The sequence below is a fragment of the Cyprinus carpio genome, chromosome A7, assembly GCF_018340385.1.
Source record: "Cyprinus carpio isolate SPL01 chromosome A7, ASM1834038v1, whole genome shotgun sequence".
NCBI classification, from domain to species: Eukaryota; Metazoa; Chordata; class Actinopteri; order Cypriniformes; family Cyprinidae; genus Cyprinus; species Cyprinus carpio.
This window is the reverse complement of record NC_056578.1, coordinates 2,529,192-2,550,457: the sequence shown is the minus strand read 5'-3', so window position 1 is coordinate 2,550,457 and position 21,266 is coordinate 2,529,192. Positions and strand designations below refer to the sequence as shown.

The 21,266-nt window shown below is 39.0% G+C and overlaps 1 protein-coding gene across 7 annotated transcripts in view; it reads right to left on the bottom strand.

Annotated features, from left to right (window-relative positions):
* Nucleotides 1-17,613, bottom strand: part of dctn1a (dynactin 1a) — a 26,957-nt gene extending 9,344 nt beyond the window's left edge. The window contains exons 1-19 of one of the 7 annotated variants that reach the window (XM_042759326.1): nt 17,440-17,613; nt 13,026-13,277; nt 12,799-12,880; nt 12,667-12,698; nt 12,135-12,152; nt 10,592-10,615; nt 9,845-9,898; nt 8,716-8,868; nt 8,322-8,519; nt 7,049-7,332; nt 6,786-6,945; nt 5,813-5,917; nt 5,460-5,651; nt 4,501-4,617; nt 4,260-4,412; nt 3,157-3,311; nt 2,778-2,946; nt 2,611-2,679; nt 2,131-2,343 (exon numbers count right to left, since the gene is read on the bottom strand). In XM_042759326.1, coding sequence (XP_042615260.1) covers nt 2,131-2,343; nt 2,611-2,679; nt 2,778-2,946; nt 3,157-3,311; nt 4,260-4,412; nt 4,501-4,617; nt 5,460-5,651; nt 5,813-5,917; nt 6,786-6,945; nt 7,049-7,332; nt 8,322-8,519; nt 8,716-8,868; nt 9,845-9,898; nt 10,592-10,615; nt 12,135-12,152; nt 12,667-12,698; nt 12,799-12,880; nt 13,026-13,253 — 2,406 coding nt within the window. In that variant the 5' untranslated portion in view covers nt 13,254-13,277; nt 17,440-17,613. The remainder of the gene's footprint in view (nt 1-2,130; nt 2,344-2,610; nt 2,680-2,777; nt 2,947-3,156; nt 3,312-4,259; nt 4,413-4,500; nt 4,618-5,459; nt 5,652-5,812; nt 5,918-6,785; nt 6,946-7,048; nt 7,333-8,321; nt 8,520-8,715; nt 8,869-9,844; nt 9,899-10,591; nt 10,616-12,134; nt 12,153-12,666; nt 12,699-12,798; nt 12,881-13,025; nt 13,278-17,439) is intronic. The other 6 variants (XM_042759329.1, XM_042759328.1, XM_042759327.1 and 3 more) reach the window with 6 other exon arrangements.
* Nucleotides 17,614-21,266: the final 3,653 nt, after the last annotated feature.

The following is a 21,266-nucleotide window of genomic DNA, read 5'->3' as shown; positions in this document are numbered from 1 at the left end:
ATCTCGGATTAAATGAACTCAAAACGTAACTTCCTGATGAAGCTCCACAAACGATTCGGACATGCTTCTGCAGATAAACAGCAGCGACTTCTTAACAGCTCAGGAAATAAAGATACAGAATGCAGGAGGATTGTGAGTGTGAGGCATGCCCAGAACACAGTGAAGCTAAACCAGAGCCTGCTGTTGGCCTGCCAGAGTGGAAAGGACCAGGAACGGTCACTGGTCAGGATGGAGCAGTGGTATCTGTGAGACACAGAGGGACTTGCTTTAGGGTACATCGTCTCAGACTGAGAAAAGTGAATACAGAAAGCAAGGATCAACATGCCACAAAGACTGACGTAGAACACGACACAGACAATGTACAAGGACAGGGGACGCTGAAAGTAACAGACAGTTGACAGAAGAAACAGAGACTCAGGTGCAACAAGAGGTGAGGCGAATGGAGGACACAAGGGGGCAGAATGAAGCAGAACAGCACATTAGTGACAATACAGAGACACCTAGTGGTACTAACCTGGAAACTGTTGTCAAGTTTACAAAAAGGACAAATATAAATAAAAACTGGTATAACCTGTTGCTCATTGAGCCCACTAATGTATCAGGCAGTACAGAGTCTGCTGACATGTTGAATGTTGAGAATCTTCAGACTGAATCACTGTTCCACTGATGTATGTGAGGAAGTGTGTGTAACAAACCACGTAACATTTGACTTTGCAAAACTGGAGGAGATAAAGAGTTGGAGAGATAACCATGTTTTTGAAGAAGTGAAGGATGAGGGACAAAAGTGCATTTCAACTAGATGGGTTTGTACCTACGAAGAGACACTGAAGGGGTTTGTAGCCAAAGCTCGTCTTGTTGCTAGAGGTTTCGAAGAACTAGAGGTGTCCGAACTCAAAAAGGATTCAACAACATGTACTTCAGAGTCTCTTCGGCTTCTTGTGGCACTCCATGGATATAACATCTCAGGGAACGGAGCTGTCCTGTGACCTTTATATCAAACCTCCTGAGGCCAACAATGAAGGAAAACTATGAAAGCTTAAAGTGTGTATGGTTTGGCCGATGCTTCACTCTACTGGTATAACAGAGTGAAGAAGATTGTCATGAGGTCAGGAGGAACAATGTCCCAAGTAGATGTGCTGTGTTCTATTGGCTAGATCAGGACTGCACTGTGCCTGGGGTACTTGCCATGTGGATGACTTCTGGAACAAGACTCTCCTCTTTGTGAGGAGGAAAAAGATCAACTAAGGTCCAAAGTGGGCCACATTCTCTGGGCTGCAAGGCAGAGCAGGCCTGATGTAATGTTTGATGCCAGCAACTGTGCAGACTATTCCTGAAGCAAACAGAATAGTGTGTAAACTGAAGTCTAAAAGGGTAGTTCTGTACCTGGGCAAAGACAGTGCACTCAAGATGGTTGTGTACTTGGTGGGCATCTGATTGTTCTCATGGGAGAAAATGGAAAGTTCTCTCCTCTTTCCTGGCAGTCGAAAAGAGTCGTGAGGATTGTGTGAAGCACTCTTGCGGGTGAAACACTGGCAGTATCAGGTGGACCTGTTCTCTGAGCTCACTACTGGTGACGCTGAACATGCTGTACCAATAATCTGTGTCATTGACAATCATTCACTTGCTGATGCACTGAAGTCCACAAAATCAGCTGCTGAGAAAAGACTGCGTCTGGATATAAGCAGCATCAGAGAACTTATTCAAACACAAAGGGTTGAACGAGTGCTGTGGTATAATACAAAATAACAACTTGCAGACTGTCTTACAAAAAATGGGGCATCACCACTGCAATTACTTAAGGCACTTAGTGAAGGACAATGGAAGCGCTATTAAAAATAAAAAAAAAGGCATGAGTCATGTAAAAAGAAGCTGTTAATGATCAACTATTAAAACAGGTTATTTGATGTTAATGTTTTGTTGTTTTACAATGACAGCTCCTAAAGCATGTGCTGAATAGTGTGTGTGTGTGTGTGTGTGTGTGTGTGTGTGTTTGTGTGTGTGTTTGTGTGTGTTTGTGTGTGTGTGTGTTTGTGAGTGTGTGTGTGTGTGTGTGTGTGTTTGTGTGTGTGTGAGAGTTTGTTTGTGTGTGTGTGTGTGTGTGTGTGTGTGTGTGTTGTCACACGCGTGTACCTGAGGAGGGAAGGTGAGTGCGGCAGGAATCCCCGGTGCGTCTGTTCCCGGCATCCTCCTGCGGATCTTCTTACAGAACTGGCGAATGTCTCCACAGGAAGTGTCCATGTCCTTCAGGAGCACAGAGAGCTCCGCCCCTTCCTGTCCCGCCTGCATGAAGGCCCGCAGACGGCCAACCTCTGACCCCATGCAGTCCAGAGCACTCTGGGTGAACTACAGGTCACAGATCAGTCTGTGTGTTACTGTATTATTCAGATGAATCCAGCACAATGACTGAAGGACTTATTTCAACGAAATCGATCGAAAACTGTTAAATTAAAAGCTACTTCCAAATTTAAAAAAAAAAGGTGATATGAGAGTGTTTTCTGGGAATGAATCAACAGCATCCCAGTGAAAAGACGTTTCCCCGAAGCAGTGTGACACGAATGTGACGAGAGATAAACTGTTCAGTGTCTTAATGAAGCGCTGTAGCTGCTGTACCTTGATGTGATCGGCCAGCTGCATGCTGCAGTCCTCGGGCTGATCCGACAGATGGACGCTGTACAGTTGCTGCAACAATCAACATTCACACACATTACAACATAGGACTCATATGCTATACTACTGCTAGCGGACGTTTGGTTCATGTTTGATGTGTGTGCGCGCACCTGGTAGTATTTGATGGCTTTGGTGAGCGGCTCCACCTGCACCGTCTCGTCCAGCTGATCTTTATGAAGCAGATCGATGAGGAAGTCCAGCGAGCGCTCGTGAACGCTCATCTCAGAGTACAGCGTCCCCATGCGCTTGTACACCTCCACCCCGCACTGACTCAGAGCCCTGACACACAGAAAGACCGGGGAGAAAATTACACACGCATCAGTACTAAATCAATCTGATATCAATGATAACCAAGCCAAAAAGATGAAATGTTCAACATTCATTGAGAAAGATAAAAAACAAAAGGTTGAGTTCAGTACTAGTGTGAATGTGAAGTGTGTTCAGTTATGGTCTGATATGTAGAGTGCAGGAGTAATGATGGACTCGTACAGCTCATATTTGTGCAGCGTGGCCTGCAGCAGCGTCAGAGAATAAACCAGACCGGACGCGAAGCTCAGCTGCTCTCCGGCGGCTCCACGCAGTCCAGAGCGCTCCCCGCCGCTCAGATCGAACTTCTCCTGCGCCTGTCTGCTGATCAGCTCCGCCTGCGACAACACACGCGACAGACACTGCTTCACACGCCACGTTTGTGTAGATTGTAACAGTCAGTTCATAATTTAGATATAGTTCTAATAAAGCAGATGGCACCTAATGCATGTGTTTTACTGACATCAGCAGATCCATGAATCAGCAATGATGTCACTGTAATATTGCTTAATAATAAAATAAGATTGGTTCTTCTTTCTTTAGACAAAAGAGGTGCATAAACCATATTTGATTCTCATGTAAAACTGTACTCTTGGAATATCACAGTTATCATATATATATATATATATAGTTTCTCATGTGTGCAAAGTGCATATGCATATTTCTTTTTAATTTGAGCATTTGTCCAGATATTTCAGAGCTAAATTCAAGCACTAAGCATTTTAAGGAGCTCCTGGTAATCCTGCCAATCAACTTTACAGTATATAATTATTAATATTTTGAATTAAATTTTACTTGTATGTTTTCAGTTTATATTAATATGTTCCACTTAATTTTTAGCAATTTTGTTTTTTTTATTAAAATATTTTATTTATAATATTATTATTTAGGTTTAATTTTTTTTTTTTTTTCAGTTTTAACTGAAATTCAGTTTTAGTTTTTATTTTTAATTTTTAGATTACAATTTATTTTTAGTTTTGTTCAGTTTTATTTTTTATTTTTACCATTTAGTTTTAATTTATTTTATTTCTGCTTTAGTGTTTATTTATGTGCAGTGTTTCATCTTATTTCAGGTAATCATCATGGCAACATTTTTGCTTAGTTTCAATTTATACTAAAAATAAAGTTGTCGTAAAGAATGTTTGTATGAGAGTAAGCAGAAAAAGATCTAAAGTCCTGACAGATCTCACTGCATTAACTGATCCTAAAGTATCACATGGTTTCCCGTAGTCTCTGCAGACAGTAACGCAGCGTCAGACTCTTTGTTTGCACACTGTGTCAGAAACCTTGCAGATGAGTCTGGGGATGAGCAGCAGCACGAGGATGCAGTCGTGATCTCCTCCGTGTCTCAGGAAGGACTCAGGCATGAAGGACATCAGCAGAGACACCTGACGGTTCGCTTGATTCACCTCCATCTTGCGGAGCTCCATCTCGATGGCCTGCGCACACACACACACACACACACACATCTGAAGTGCTCGTTCATGGTGCGGTCCATGGTTCGGGGGAAATAAAGACTAACCGTACCTTAGCATAAGCTTTGGTCTCAGCAAACTTGATCTTGAAGTCAAAGAGTTCGGTGGTCGGCTGCTGCAGCTGCTCGGCCGAGCTGCTCTGCTGATTGGTCAGCTCACGGTTCACTTCCTGTTCAGGCAGCAGAGAGAAGATCAACTTTAGTGATGGCATACAGAAAAGTTTAATGAAAAATGGAAGTACGAGGGATGCAAAGACATTTTGTCCAGCAAACACCGAAATGGATCCAGGTTTCATCATATTTACTGTAGACACTGGCAGTAGGTTAGTATTTATGAAACATTACCATAATTACATTTTTATACAGTTGTCTTTTTATTCTTCAGAAATTATTTACACTTAAATAAAAAATACTTTACAAAATAATACTTAAAAAAAATAGTTGAGTTGAGTGAGTAATTGCTCAATTAAGTTAGTGATCACTTAAACAAATTAGTTAAAATTATTGTTCACATTATTTTATAATCAAAATATTCTTCCTATACAGAAAATATTATGAATATTACATGAAATATCATTTTTTTTATATATAATTTAAATAAAAAATATTTTTATAATAATATTTTAACAATGGCTGAAGCCAATGTGGAATAATTGTAAACTTAAATGAGCAAAAAAAAAAATTATTGTGATCACTTTAATTGGTTTAATTGGTCATGATTTGGTTTTGGCTTTAAGTTCAGTTGGTTCAAAAAGTTTTTTTTTTTTTTTTTTTGGCCAAGAATTATAATTTCTGTGCATCACTAGGTCAAAGAAAAACAGATCTTTTACATTTTAAATCTGCGTGCATTTTATTATGCCACTTCTCAAAGGTGAACATCTGCATCTCACTGCTGCATGAGGCAATTTCTAATCTGTGTCTCCCCGAGTTCTCATTAGTGTCTCAGAGTTCTCACACACGTCTCTCTCAGTTCTCATCTGTCTCACTGAGTTCTGGTGTGTCTCTCACTGACCTGCAGGTGAGTGGTGAGCTCTCTGTATTTGCTGATGGTCTGCTGATAGTCTGCCACCGTCTCCTGTGCTGCTTCCACTCTCTTCTGAGCCTCTCGGACTCGAGCTCCGGCCAGATCCAGCTGCTCGCGCAGCTCCAGCTCCGTCTCACGAGCGTTCTCCTGTAGCTCGTCGTTCATCTCGTTTATCGCTTCCTGAACAACGCATCAGAGAACACAATGTTTACATTCAGCATTAGTCCACCATAATTCAGGCCAAAAGACAGTATTTATAAGGCTCTGTAATTATGCTGCCTGCTTTTGTGTTAAAGTGCAGCTATGATGATTTAAATGCTGACCACAGATGCATGTCTTACCAGGTCACTGACGGTCTCTCTGAGCTCTCGCACTTTCTCTTCCAGGTCTAAATTTCTCTCCGTCAGGGTCTCCACCATCTCCTCAGCTCCTAAAGACGCGTCCACCTGGAAATACACAAAGAAAACTACTTTTGCTCAGAAATTGCTAGTAAATTTCACAAATAATTACAAAGAAACAGCAATACTGAATAAAGTGTAAAATTATGAATAGAAAGACTGAAATAGGATTTTCTTGTAAAACTTATTCCAGTAAACAAAATCAAGAACTCTGAGCAGGTTTTCTAGTTATTATTATTATTATTTTTTTATCTGTTACTGAAGTAAGAACATACAAAAAAAAAAATAGCAAAAGCACAAATGAAAATACGATTTAAAGACACAAATGAAATAAACAGCACTTTATAACAGGTCAGAAATTGCATCAAATGTACAATAACCATTCATCATCTTCACTGTATAAATTATATATTATTGAAAGGCACTAAATTTATTCCGCCAGGAGCAGACAGTCAGTCAGCTGTGTGTAGGATGGCAGAAGAACCGTTTTTTTTTTTTTGTTTGTTTTTTTAACTGCATTGAAATAATTTTCCAGAATGTCACTTATGGGTGGAGAATCTTATGAAGTGTGCAAACGGAGGCCAGAGACGCTGTCAAGACAGACACAGAGATGAGAAAACACTGTAGCAGGCGGAGCAGCTCACTGCTCAACATGCACAAAATACTGGAAGAAAATCTAAATACTGAACTGGGGGGTATCTAAATGTATCTCTGAGGGGAACTGACTGTCTTTAGAAAGGTTCAGAAGTCAGAAGAGCTTCATTTCAAGTATGTTTACTCACAAGGAATCCGTCTTGGTGACAGAAGCTTACAGACATAGTTTAGATGGTATTTTCTTTTCATTTTACCTCCATATAATGCACATTAGAGTCGTGTTTATAAGCGCAGCACTGCTTTGTTTGAAACTGCAACGAACCTGTTCCTTGAGCTCGTCTATTGTGGCTTCGGCCTGCTTCATCTCTTCCTGCAGTTTCTCCTTCTGCGCTCTCAGAGTCTCCAGCTCAGAGTTCTTCTTCTCCATCTGCTTCTGAAGCTTCACGTGCTCCTGCTTCTCTGACGACGACAGATCCCTCATCCTGAACACACACACACACACACACATACACAGGTGAAGATACGGAGCAGATCTCAGGCACACGCAGAATAACACAGACGTGTGTGTGTGTGTGTGTGCTTTACCTGACCAGAGCCTCCTTCAGACGTCCGTTCTGCTCCTCCAGCTGCTTGACGTGGTAACTGGACGCTGCTCCGTCCGAGCCCTTCTCCTCGATCTCGTGTTTGAGGATCTCCAGGTCCATGGTCAGCTCCTCCACCTTCTCCTTCAGGCTCTCCACCTCCTGCTGCATGGACTCGGCCCGCTCCTCTGCCATCTCTTTGTCCAGCGTGGCCATCTCGATGGCGTCCGCCGTGTCGGCCATCTCCTCCATGTACCGGTCTTTGGCCTCCAGAGCCTCGCGCGCCTCCTGCGATCGAAGACCAGAGGAGCTTCAGGTTTAACCAGGTGTTTCTCTCAAGAGAGTCATGTCTCACAACTTCATTCATATGATACTCACATTTTAAAGTAGTTAAAAAACCCAGTCAGCTACACTACAGGCTACTAATAAAATTAGCTAATTAATGCCGAAGCCATTACAGAGGGTAATATCTATTTAATTATCAACCCAGCACTAAAAAGCACTTGTGGCTAAACTGAACATTAAAGCAGCTCTTTGAGATTATTTCTCCATGAAATAGTTTTGTTTGTTTTTTTTCACATCTGTTTTTTTTAATTTACAATTTTCAGTTTTTTTTTGCTTTAATTCTTCTAGATTACTCCTCCTCATTTTTTTGTATGTGTATAATTTCTGGATCCTGTTTTAATGGTCACATTAAATTGTAGTATTCAAAACACTTTTAATCAATTGAAATCATGAATCTTAAACCATTTAACAATAATTTAATAAAAGTTAAGCAAAAATTATATTTTTAGGGCCCTGTAACCCTTTTTATTTTTCCATAATCTGTGTTTTGTGATAAATTTATACATTTTAACAGCATTATAATTAAAAATTAATAAAGTTAATTTTTGGGGCCCTATGAAACATTTTTTCCAAATTCTGTTATTTCCATTTAATTTTTAACAAAAAATGACATTTTAGTGCCCTATGAAATACGTTTTAAGTTTTCCGGATTTTGTTTTAATATTTAATTACATTTTAACAATAAAAAAGCATGTCTAATCAACTGAATTCATGAAACGTTAACTTATGAAACTATGACCTATTAACTGATTTTTAACTACCAATTTTTTCAGATACTGTTGTCCGTTTTAATTTTTGTTTTGATTGATTCATCCAAAATTTGCCGTGTCATTCTGCATTTTTCAGTAATTTCCATTTTCCTGACTGCTCATCAATCGCAGGCTCTCCGTGTGACTGGTCAGAGTCTGTTCTGCATGTTCTGTCTCCAGCACCTTCTTGGCCTCTTTGAGCTGCTTCTGCAGCTCGTTCTGCTGCTCCTGCATCTTGCTCTTCCACTCCTGCAGCTGCTCCAGCTGGATCTTGTGCTTCTCCATCTCCTTCAGCTTGGCTTTATCCTCCGAGCGCTTCATCCGCAGCGTCTCCAACTTCTCCTCCAGATCCTTCACTTGAGCTCGGAGACTCTCCTCCTCCTACAGACACACACACACACACACACACACACACACACACACACACACACACACACAGAGGCATCTGATATCTCACATCCTTCACTGAGATATTAGAGCAAGCCTTCAACCACAAAAATCGTATTTACACATTTCATGAAACATGACATAAAATGCAAGGGGAAATCCGGTGTTATGAAGGTCAAAGGTGGCTGACCTTGCTCGGGGTGGCAGGAGGAGGAGCGCTGGGTGTGCCGCTGGGCTGCGGTATGACAGGAGCTCCCAGTGCAATCTGGGGAGACGCTGTGGACTCATTCTCTGCTAACACGGACTCTGAAAGTCCTGACCCTCCGACCGATGGACGACCCGCCTGCAGACAAACAGATACAGTTATTCCCAAGTGGATAACATCCTTGTTTCACGAGCTGCAGAAGTGCAACACCAATCGAGTGTCCTGCCTGACCTCTGACCCCAGCACACACACACACACAGTGCTCACCAGACCCCTGACAACAGTGTGCTTCAGTGACCGTTCTGTAATGTCACTGAACCAGTTCACACCTGCTATTAAATCTGTCTTAATCATCTGTCGAATGACGCAAAACACACGTCAGACTTCTGACAGATCCAGGGCTTTGTTACAGGAATAATTCACACAAAAAATGAGAATGTGCTGAAGACTTGCACACCCTCAGGCTATTCAAGATCAATAAGAGTTTGTAGAAATGTAGCACTTCCTCCAGTGTAAAAGTGCATCTCCTGTGGTCTCACACACATATTAGTTTAGAGCTGTTTAAACGCTGCTTGATCTGTGCAGATTTCTCTCCTGATTCACACCAGAACACTTTTTCACTGGAGGAAGTGTTATTATGGATTATAGACTCTATGTATTTGAGTTAAAAACATCTTAATGCTGGATGTGTTTCATCTTTTGTCTTCTCCAGATGTTCACTGATGGACTGGAGTGCTGTGGATTACTTGTGGATTATTGTGATGTTTTTATCAGCTGTTTGGACTCTCATTCTGACGGCACCCATTCACTGCAGAGCATCCATTGATGAGACACTGATGCAGTGCTACATTTCTACAAACCTGATGAAGAAACACACTCATCCTGATCTTGAATAGCCTGAGGGTGAATACATTTTCAGCAAATTTCCATTTTTCGATTAACTGTTTTTTTTTTAAAACCACACACTGAATATCTGTATTTTAGTATTTCTGCCCAGGGACAGAGGGGCCTTTAATTAGTGCAGATGATAATGCAGCTGTAAACTGGGCCGGTGACTGTGTGATTATTAGTGAAGATCTCCAGAAGCGGGTTTTGGTTGAGATCTGGGACGTACCATGATGAGAGAGGGGAGGGAGCTGGAACCGGACAGACGTCTGGGTGTGTGCCACTGTTACACACAATACACAACATCACACACCAACCTCACGCTCGCTTACTGTCTCCATACAGAGACCCTCACCTAAAGAGAGTCGACCTCAGACGATCCAATCATCCAGTCAATCACATTCATTCATACAGTGCTTCATACAATACAGATTCAGTGATCAACAGGAAAATAACCGTGCTAATGTTACAATATTCATCAGTCATGAAGCTAATTCAATTTTAGCTGTAAAGCAGCTCTACAGAAGACAACATTATTCAGTTCAGCAACAGTGTCAATGATGCAAAATGGATCAATTATGATTTAACTATAAAGCAGCTCTCTAGAATTCAATAGTTTCAGTTCAAGTTCTCGTCCAGTAGTGTGCATTAAATTGATAATATTACTGAATGTTATATAAATGATTGAATGCTAGTGGAGTCTAAGCAGCTAAATGAGAGCGAGGCTGAGTTCGGATGGGAATACTAGCTCATTGGAAATCTGGAAAACTCTCCAGATCATTTCTAGTCATCAGCCTCGTTAACATTGGTGTCTAGATAGTAAACATTTCAAACAATAGTATGGTACATTAGGTTACGTTTAATTTTGTGATCTCCAATTTCGATCTCATTCAGTGAAAATAGTATTCCATTCCGAACATGGCCTATATTGGCCCAGATATTTCCCAGAATGCTTTGCTGCGGTGTTCAGGCTCACCTTGGTACTACGGCGCATGGGAAGCTGAGGGAGGAGCACACAACACACACAGGGGAATACAGAGAGAAGAGGGCACAGTTGAAGGGATTGCAAAGAGAACAGGAGCAGGAAAGAGATTTTAACAGAAAGAGTAAGTATGAACGGATCGAGGAACAGAGGCTCTGCAGTAAACCTTTTCTCTAAAACAGAATCAGGACATCAGCTTTATCCCACAACCACAAACATATGGAAGCTTGTTTCTGACAGGAGATTAAAAAAATAATGAATAAATAAAATAGGTAACTGTGACTTTATCTCACAATTCTGTTTATATCTTACAAATCTGACTTTCTTTTTCATCACAGAACTGAGAGCTATACACTTACAATATCGGATGTAAACGCTGAATTAAGTAAAGATCATGTTCCATGAAGATATTTTGTTAATTTCCTACCGTAAATATATCAAACTTAATTTTTGATTAGTAATATGCATTGTTAAGAACTTCATTTGAACAACTTTAAAGATGATTTTCTCAATATTTATAATTTTTTTGCTCCCTCAGATTCCAGATTTTCAAATAGTTGTATCTCAGACAAATATTGTCCTCCTAACAAACCATACATCAATGGAGAGATTATTTATTCAGAACTCAGATGATGTATAAATCTTAATTTCGAAAAAATTGACACTTAAGACTGGTTTTGTGCTCCAGGATCACAAATATATATAACTGCAGAATTACAAGACATAAACTTAAAATTTTGAGACATCAAAAAAAAAAAAAAAAGTTACAAAATTAATTGTGAGATAAAAAAGTAGCAATTACCTTTTTTTATTTAGTGGCAGAAATGGGTTTTCATACAAAGACAGTGAAATGAAACTTCATCTAGTGCTGGTCGATTAGGTTTCCTAAAGATTGTAAAACTGAAACTGAAATAATATGTGATTTAATGCCATCGTAGTACCAATAAGAATTCGATTATCCAATTCAGAGCTCCAGGATTTCTTATTTGAGGTTTTTATTCCGAGTTATGCTGATGTTTAATTTTAAACAATGCTGAACAATTAAACTTTAACCTACATATTTCATAATCCTGATTTTTTTTATCCAAGTTTTAAAGTTTGGAGCAACTAAACTGTTAGATGAACCTTGATTGAATTCATATTTATGCCTAATCCTTATCTGTGCTTACCACATCTGAAGGGTGTTGTTCTGTCGTCATGTGACGCCTCAGACATGTGATAATCAAATATGTCGTTATATCTTTATCAGCAATCAATCTGCATCTTTTCTGAATGTGGTGATATGCGAAACATCCAATAAGATGAAATGCAATTCCTGTGAGATCATGCAAACATTCTGTGTGAGGGTGTTTCCATCAGATGGTGGGACAGAAACACCACAGAAGTGAAAACCACCAAATCAAGAAACAGCCCAAAATTAAAATTAAAAGTAAAGAATGGCCAAAAAACAACTCTCTTGAAATAAAGAGTGAATGTAAACAAAAAGTGCAATGTTGTGTTCGGACGCATGACCTGAACCCACAAAGTATCGATGTACCTTCTTTGCTGTTGTTGTCTTTTCATCATGTTAGCAAAAACAGGCAAACACACACATAACAACCTTCAGTTTCATCTGTATACGCACGATCCAGACTAACTCAGAACCAGTTGAACCAAAAGCATTTTAAGATTCCTTATCTTCATTTGATCACATTTCAAAATATTCTTGGCCACATATTTTTTTTTTTTTTGCAGCTAATATTTTTCAAATCTTGTGTTTTGATTTTTCAAATCAAAATGTTTTTTTGGCTAATTAAAATAAAGCTGAAATAAAATTAAATACAAATATTATTAATTAGTTAATAATTAGGCAGCATATCTATTAACTGCAAAAAAAAAAAAAAAAAAAAAAAAAAAATAGATTAAACCTAAATTGTAATATTTAAATAAATTATTTAATAAATGCACAAATAAATAAATCACAAAAGCACAAAACAAATTTACTAAGAATTTAAATAAAAAACAAATTCAAAATATTATTAAAACCTATAAAGGTTTATAAAAACGACCCTATTTACACTGGTTCTTACCTGCTTAACAGATTTTGGTGTCTCCTGGACTTCTGTAATATTGAACAGAAAGACAACAATGCATTATTTGGTTGGTTAAACAACAACAACACACGTCATCTGATGCCATGAATGTCTCGGAGACGCCCACACCTTTCTTGAGCAGCTTGGCCACCCCTGAGTCCGGTGTTTCTGGAGACGTGGCAGAGCTGCCTCCCTCATCCATGAGCTGAATCTGAAGAAAGAAACCAAGAGATCCCTAACTAGGTCTGTCTGTGTGGATTCATTTATGGACTTTTCCATTCTTTATCATGTCTTCATAGTGGGAAGAAAACATCCAACATATTCATGTAAGATGTTTGAGTTTACTTTACTCTTACCTGAGACTGTCTGACGAATATCCCATGATTCTCCTCGCAGGTGAAGTAGCGTTTGCCCTGCACCGTGCCGTCGTTCTTCCCCTTGGGTTCGTCCAGAATCACACCCACCCACTTCCCCGAGGCGAACAGGGTGGCGCCGATGTACGCCACGGTCCCGCGCTGGCCCTTCCCGATGACCTCCACTAGCGAGCCCACCTTCACGGGCCTCCCGCCTCCGTCTGAACTCATCCTGCTGAACACAGGGCTTTGTAGCTGAGCACTGAAGCTGACACACACACACAAAAGATGAGAACGGATGTGTGATAAGCTATTGTGAATCACTGCGACTCACTCCTCCTCATTTGACAATTAACGTCACACAGATGTTATTGTTATCATCAGTCAAATACACTTTTCTTTAAGACAGCTATATGCCATATTATTGGAAATCTGGGTTGTTATTATAGTCTTCTTCAACTAAAACTAAAGAAAAAAACAAAAACATTTTTGATACTCGAAATAAAAGAAACACACTAACAAAATATAAATTAAAAAAAAATAAATGTTTCTCATAGCATTTCTCATTTTCATTGACAAAGTTTTATTTCTAAGCGAAATAAACACTATAGACATTAATACTAAGTTACCTAATTACTAAAACTTTAACTAAAATGAAAATGAAAAACAAAGAAATCTGATTTCAAAACATAAATAAAAACTGCAACAGTACCTCAAATATTCAGAAATAAAATATTTGCTTTCATCTAGCTGCCAAAGCAACATATCGAATTCTTACTTTAACTTGATGCACTAAAGTTAGTAAAAACTAAAAATGAAATGAATAAGTAAACTATAGACATATTTTAAAAAAATGCCAAAAATGAAAAATAACTAAACTGACTAAAATTATAATTTAAAAAAAAATCCAGAACACGAACAAACAATATTATCTCAAATATTCTGAAATTATATATATATATCAGAATCAGAATCAGAAAGAGCTTTATTGCCAAGTATGCTTACGCATACAAGGAATTTGTTTTAGTGACATAAGCTTCCAGTACACAAAGACAACAACAACAAAAAACAAACAAACAAATTGCAAATAAATAAATTGCATGAACAGTTGTGCTATAGATGATAATGGATTAGAATAGAGTGAGATGCAGAGATGTAACTGAATGGAGGGGTGACAAATAAATATAAGGATATTGCACATTTTTATTGCATAAGTGGGGAACATTTAACTGTTCATGAGGTAGATTGCCTGGGGAAGAAACTGTTCTTGTGCCTGACTGTCCTCGTATTTACGGCTCTGAAGCGCCGGCCAGATGGCAGAAGTTCAAAAAGGGGGTAACTTGGATGAGAGGGATCCAGAGTGATTTTCTGAACCCTTTTTCTCACTCTGGATATATATATATATATATATATATACACACACACACACACAGAGAGAGATATAGATATTATCTAGTTCTCAAGCCACTAAAAAATAAATAAATAAATAAATAAACTATAACAGTAACTCAAATATTAGACTGTCATTTGAGGGTTTTCTTATTATTATTGGATTTGTCTTTTAATATTTCATGTTTACAGCCTTAGACTTTGACTGATAATATCAGGAGCCATTTGTATAAACATAGCAACTATGTTAAGTCTGTGTCTTACAAACTAGTTTGACCAACTAGCAGTTAGCCCAGGGGTAATCAGCCTTACTTTTTGGACTCACATTAAACCAATCTGCCTTTTTGTAACTGACTGTAAAAAGTTATGAGCAGTCTTGATGAAAATAAATTAGACGCCTAACTTTTTAAGACTAAGCAACCGGCCCCAGGTTTGGGTCTGTTTAAGGTCTCAGATCCGTAGATCTGCTAAACAAACATCCACTGGCTTCTGTCTGATATTCCGTGCTGAGCCGGATGAGGCTGTGGGAACAGTCATGTGCTTTTCCAAACAAACGGATCTCTGTTGAGAAAACGACGAGTGATACTCAGTGCAGCACCGACCCGACCACCACAATCCCGGGGCTCAACATCACATGCCTCAGAAACACATGTCCAACTCAGTTCTGCAAACCTGCTGAGCGATCAACAGCTGCGTCACGGCAAAACAAGAGCCGAGGAGACGCACCGAGCGCTTGAGCTTCACCTCGGCTGGACTACAGAGGTTTACTTTGATTCTGATGATGACCACCGTCTTTCACATGATTAAATGTCTTCCGCTGTCCAGAGAATAACAGCAGCTCAAAGCCACATATGAAGAACGACAGCGACTGCGATCAACACACATCTTCATCTCACGTACACGGTGAGCTGCATTTAATAAAGCTCAATATTTCACTGCATGTTAATCACATGATGAATAAACAACCGGTGAACAAAGCTGAGTTTGTGTTTAAAAACAAGCTGTCAAATTTAAGCAATACTGTAATTTACGAGCCATAAACCATGAGTGTATTTCCGTAATTCTGCTCACTCACCCGAGGAGCGCATGAATTCCTCCTCGCCATAGACATCCTTGCTTCAGTTTCTCTGGATTTTCAAGAGCACACACTTTGCCATCTGCGGCGAGAACCGTGGCACAGACGTTTATAGAGTCGACTACTGAGTGCTCTAGATATACGGTCATATGACCGACGCCAACGGCAAAGACATGATGGGACCCAACCACTTCAGCTGTAGTCTACAACCCTAGAGAGCTGCCTACATACACACCATTTCTGAGCAAGATCATATATATATATCTTGAAACACACTAGTTTCAAGAATATTTGATGTTCAGAGATTCCTCTAGTGACCTATATTTCATTTTTGAAAATTGAAAATTAAACCAAACTAAAAGAAGATACTAAAATTAAAGCTTGTTTAGAAATACAATCTAAATAGACACTGAGATATCTCTAAAGGGATACTAACTAGGGAAAAGCTACGTTCGTCTTCGGAACACAATTTAAGATATTTTGGATGAAAACCGGGAGGCCTGTGACTGTCCCATTGACTGCCAAATAAATAACAGTGTCAGAGTCCAGGAAAGATATGAAAGTCATCATCAGAATACTCCATCTGCCATCAGACGTGCAATCTTGGTGTTGTATGAAGCAACGGGAACACTTTTTGTAAGTGAAGAAAACAAAAATAACGACTTTATTCAACAATTCCTTTGTCAGCGGTCTCCTCTGTGTATGTCCATATCACCTTCTGTATCATCCGCGCCACAAGGATGCGCTGTTTCTACGTGTATTAAGCTTTGATCCTTGTGGTTCAGATGATACAGAAGAGCATATGCAGCATACAGTGATATGGAGAGACACAGAGGAGGCCGTTGACAAAGGAATTGTTGAATAAAGTCGTTATTTTTGTTTTCTTCACTTACAAAAAGTGTTCCCGTTGCTTCATATAACACAGAGTGCACGTCTGATGGCAGATGGAGTATTCTGAAGACGACTTTCATACTTTTCTGGACCTTGACACTGTTATTTATTTGGCAGTCTATGGGACAGTCACAAGCCTCCCGGTTTTCATCCAAAATATCTTCAATAGTGTTCTGAAGACGAACGAAGCTTTTACGGGTTTGGAACGACATGGGGGTCAGTGATTAATGACAACATGTTCATTCTGGGGTGGAGTATCCCTTTAAGACTTCTTTAGTCACAGACAGGCCAACTCTGGAAAAGGAATATTTCGACACTTTGACAGGTTTGATCTATGCAACTGTTTTGATCGAGGGAAACAAGATATATTTCTAATTTCAAAATGATTTGATCTTCAGAGATTCCTCTTTAAAATAAAAATATACTAGCTGCGTGAAAGGTGAATGACAATGTTGATGCCATCTTTCCTCAGTCATCCATGAAGTGTAATATTTCCGGCTTTCAACAGGTTTTATGTTTGTCTTTCTTCAGAATGAATATGAACAAAATACAAATCTTTCTGAGATTTGGCTGATTTGACCCCAACACAGTTAGTATGTATGTATTGATATAATAATGTCAGCTCATAGGGTTATTAAACAACCTCAGTGTTTAGTGTTATCTTCATAATCATACACTGGAAATATAGAGGCTTGTGCTGGATTCTGATTTAGGGAAGGAATGATGTTTCTGAAGCACCCTAGAGCTGTCTCTGCATTGAGTGCACTAACTTAAGTTTACTAACTAGGGAAATACTGTCCGCCCGTCAGTTCCTTTAGCATTAACGTTAGCTGTGATGCTAACAGGCCGGGGTTTGAAAAGCATCACGGTTTGTGTCTCAGACGCTGAAAGGAGTCCACAGTATTCGCTGGAAACACGTTACGCGTGTTAAACACCTCAGTGTGTGTGTGAACGTGTTCATATATCGATGTTTTTCTCTATATTCTTCGCTCATGTAAACAAGGCGTGGTCTCCTCGGCAACCGCTGCTGTCGTCAGGGAAACGCGCGGTTTAACGGCTTACCTGTAGACGAGAGCGTTAAACCGACAGCCGCTGAACGCGAACGGACTCTCGTGCGTGAAGTCTGAGGGGTTCGAAGCGCTCGTTCACAGCGAACACGGGACAGCCGCGCTCCGCTCAACGGACACCGGGCGACGTTTCACTCACTCGGGGTCACGTCCGGATGGGGTCACGTGACGCTCAGCGACCGCTCTGATTGGTCTAAAGCCGTGACGCTAGTAGTCGCGTTTAACAATGCATGCGTGTAATACATTTTGGGCCTCGCAATATATATATTTTTAAATCAATGTGCGATTTCTTCTAAACGTCCCTGCACAGGGACTTCAAGTTATCTGGACGTCCATCGGGACTTTAAAATGCAACAAGGATACACGAAATGCTCTTTGTTCCTCCTGCAAGGTTTTTCCGGTCTTCTCAGATTAGAACAAACAAAGCTTGGAGAATGCCAAATAACTACTGTACGTCAGCCCAAGTTAAACCATCAAAAACAAACAAACAAAAATCTCTTTCTTTAATAATAAAAAAAATATATATATTTTATATGAATTATATATAAATTTTGTATTGTGTTTATTATTGTTGTTATTTTGTATAATTTTTGTATTTATCATGTCAGTTGTCACTAAATAAAACATTTTTTTAAAGCAGTGGATAGCTGTATTTTTCTCCTCTGTACTTTATTAGACGATAAAGAAACACAGAACAATTCTCGGCAATTTACAACAGCAACAATTTTCTGTCTGTATTGAATCTGATGATCTCATTTTTTATTTTTTCATGCAGTTTTCCACGAAAAATATAGAGTGGCGAGAAACGTGTCTCCGCATCATGGATAGCAAGCAAAAACAGAATTCAACACGAACAGTGCAACTCGATTCACGAACATGTGACTCGCATGAGCCGATTCTTTTTAGATAATAGTGAATCAGAAACAAACAGAATCAAAATAAGATTTACTGGATTTGAGGTATTATTATTTTTAATGTTTATAATGTGTGTATGTGATATATATTAAACACAGAGTTGCTAATGTTAAGGCAACGGTCGCGTCCATCTTCCGCTAATAAACTTATTAATTTTTCCATCAAAAACTGGATTACGATGAACAAATATAGAGTGAGAATCATGCCAAAAACCTCCCACACACACAAAACGAGTTTTACTCACACCCAACGATTCACACACAAACTCGGTGCACTCACAAACTAATGCATTTTGTTCTGCAAATAAAAAACGTACCTATCAAACAAATACAGTATGTTTTACATATACAAAGAAGTGTTCTTCTTCAATGACAGAAATATCCTCCAAGTACAAACTAAAATCTTTCAAGTACAAAAAAAAAAAAAAAAATCCTTCAAGTAAAAAATAAATAAATAAATCCTTCAAGTACAAAACAAAATTCTACAAGTTCGAAAAACTGTCACGTGTCAAGGCTCACACCAGCAGGCTCTAAGCGCACATGGGTGATGCTTTATTAAGCTGAACATTGGGACATAACCTGCTCCATTGTTTAACCCTTGCTAGAAAGTACTATATGAAGTATGTGTGAAGATTTTATTTTAATTAAAGTATATTAAATCAGTTTTAAGAATAAACTTGGCAATGGGTTTTTATGCTCCACATCAGTGGTTCTCAAAGTGGGGTCCCCAGTGGTCCTTGAGGGAGGTTCAAGGGGGTCTTTAATATTTATGTTATTTATATTATGTCTCAGAATAAATATTGTGTATTTCTGGAGTTTGTTTCAAAATGTTATCAAATGTGGTCTGGGTCCTTGATGTAAAAATGTTTGAGAACCACTGCTCTACAGAAACACTTTACATGTCTTTTCAGGGATTGTACCACATTTGGACTGGGAGGACAGTGGCCTGCCTGATGAGCCACACCATGGTGTCACTGTTCCTGAGATGGGCCATGTACTGAGTGATGAGCACTAAATCCCCTGGGACACTCCCAATCACATGGCTCAGACATCTACCTACTTACTGTGCAGTATGTCCAGCACTTACTAGGCTTACAGTAAGACGTACTCCACAAAGGACCTGATTCGATGCAATTGTAGCACAAATACACACTCACATTCTCTACATACATTTGGGTAACAAAAAGAACACTTATTTACAGAATAGTGCCCCTGCTAATAACTGGTTTGTAAGAGATGTTACAGTATAGGCCTATCGTTTCTCTTCACACTGAAACCAAATAAATATTTCTGAATCAGGGAGGTTGTCTCATGTTTGATTTTTCTCTGTTTCATCAAATCAGACCAGCAGACATGCCCCCCGTTAGGACTGCCAGCGGCAGCAGGAAGCAGTGCTAGCAGCGGACTTTAAGATTTTCAGCTCTCTTAATGTCATAATGAATGTTCAAACCAAAGACATGTAGATTGTATTATTTTTATTGTAGAATACAATCTTAAAACATCTGGGGGGTTGCAACAACCAAAAAATACAATAACTTTCTGTTTAACTGACAACAACAAACAACCCAGGAGATGATGCCACGTGGTCACATCGGGGGAAATGTTGAAATAAAAGGTTTTGAAGGTGTCAGAAAAACGACAAAAAAAGACTAAAGAGAACCAAACTGGCTGCATCAGATTTTAGAGAGATGGGAAAACGTAGAAGGACTCAGAGATAAAGGAGACATTTATTGAATTCCTCGAAGACATTCGCTCCCTGTTTGTGGAGGTAAAGGAGGCGTGGTCTTAAGTTTATATCCACGACTGAACAAAACTGAACAAAAAAACATGAATGAGACTGCCTTGAAAGAACCTTCATTCTGAATTACACCAATCCTCCGACAGACAATCGCTTCCTTAAAACAGTGAAGTCTTGTGGAGAGTCTCAAACACGTGGGACTTTGGCAGACTACAGTTAAACTCCAACGTAAGATGTTAGCCTCCCATCCAACCCAGACTTCTGATCATCACTGGATGCTACAAAATAGAAATATATAAATGCTCAAAATGATAGAGAATGCGTTTTTTATAAACTTTGTTCGTGGTTGTCAAATAATTTTTTGAAGAACAACGCCAAACAAGATTTTACCTGACGAGTATTGGCTATGTAGCGGATGCAAACACTAGATTTCTTCATTACAGATACAATTCAGTTTTATAGAAAATGTTCTAAACAAGCTTAAGAGCCATACAGTTGCATTTATGCAGTATAAAAATGAAGAACCTGGCCAGTGTATTTTTCCCAGATATGCTATCAGCCATTGTTTTTGATTCATATCTTTTTTCAGGTTATAAACAGAAAGATGGCTGAACATATTTGTATCTGGAAACCCTACATGGCCAGGTTCACCGATAAAAAACTCTGATTTTTTTGTGAATAGTTTGAATATAAAAAAAGTTTGTGAGATACAACCCAGATCTGGCATACAATTTAATGTAACAAATGTATAAAAAATAAGTTACACTAAGATTTATCCGATATTCTGTATCGGTCCCTGTTTGTGGAGGTAAAGGAGGCATGGTCTTAAGTTTATATCCACGACTGAACAAACTGTGCGTTAGCCGTGGTTGTTACTGACAAGCTATTAAAAGTTTTTATTATATGTATTAAGTGTTTTCTTAATACACTCAATAGCTTCATGTGAAGGAACAAACGCACATTTAAAGATATTACGTTCACGGAAACTCTGTAACTTAAAGATCTGATTTTATAAAGTCTCAGTAAGCTGTTGGATGGTCAATAAACTGATTTTTAAATCAATATTTTGTGTCAAATTATTTATTTATTTTGTAGTTAGCCATGTAATAAGCGGGATAATGTATAGCGGCGCCTCAGTCAGTAACAGCGCCACCTGCTGTTGTGAAGTGC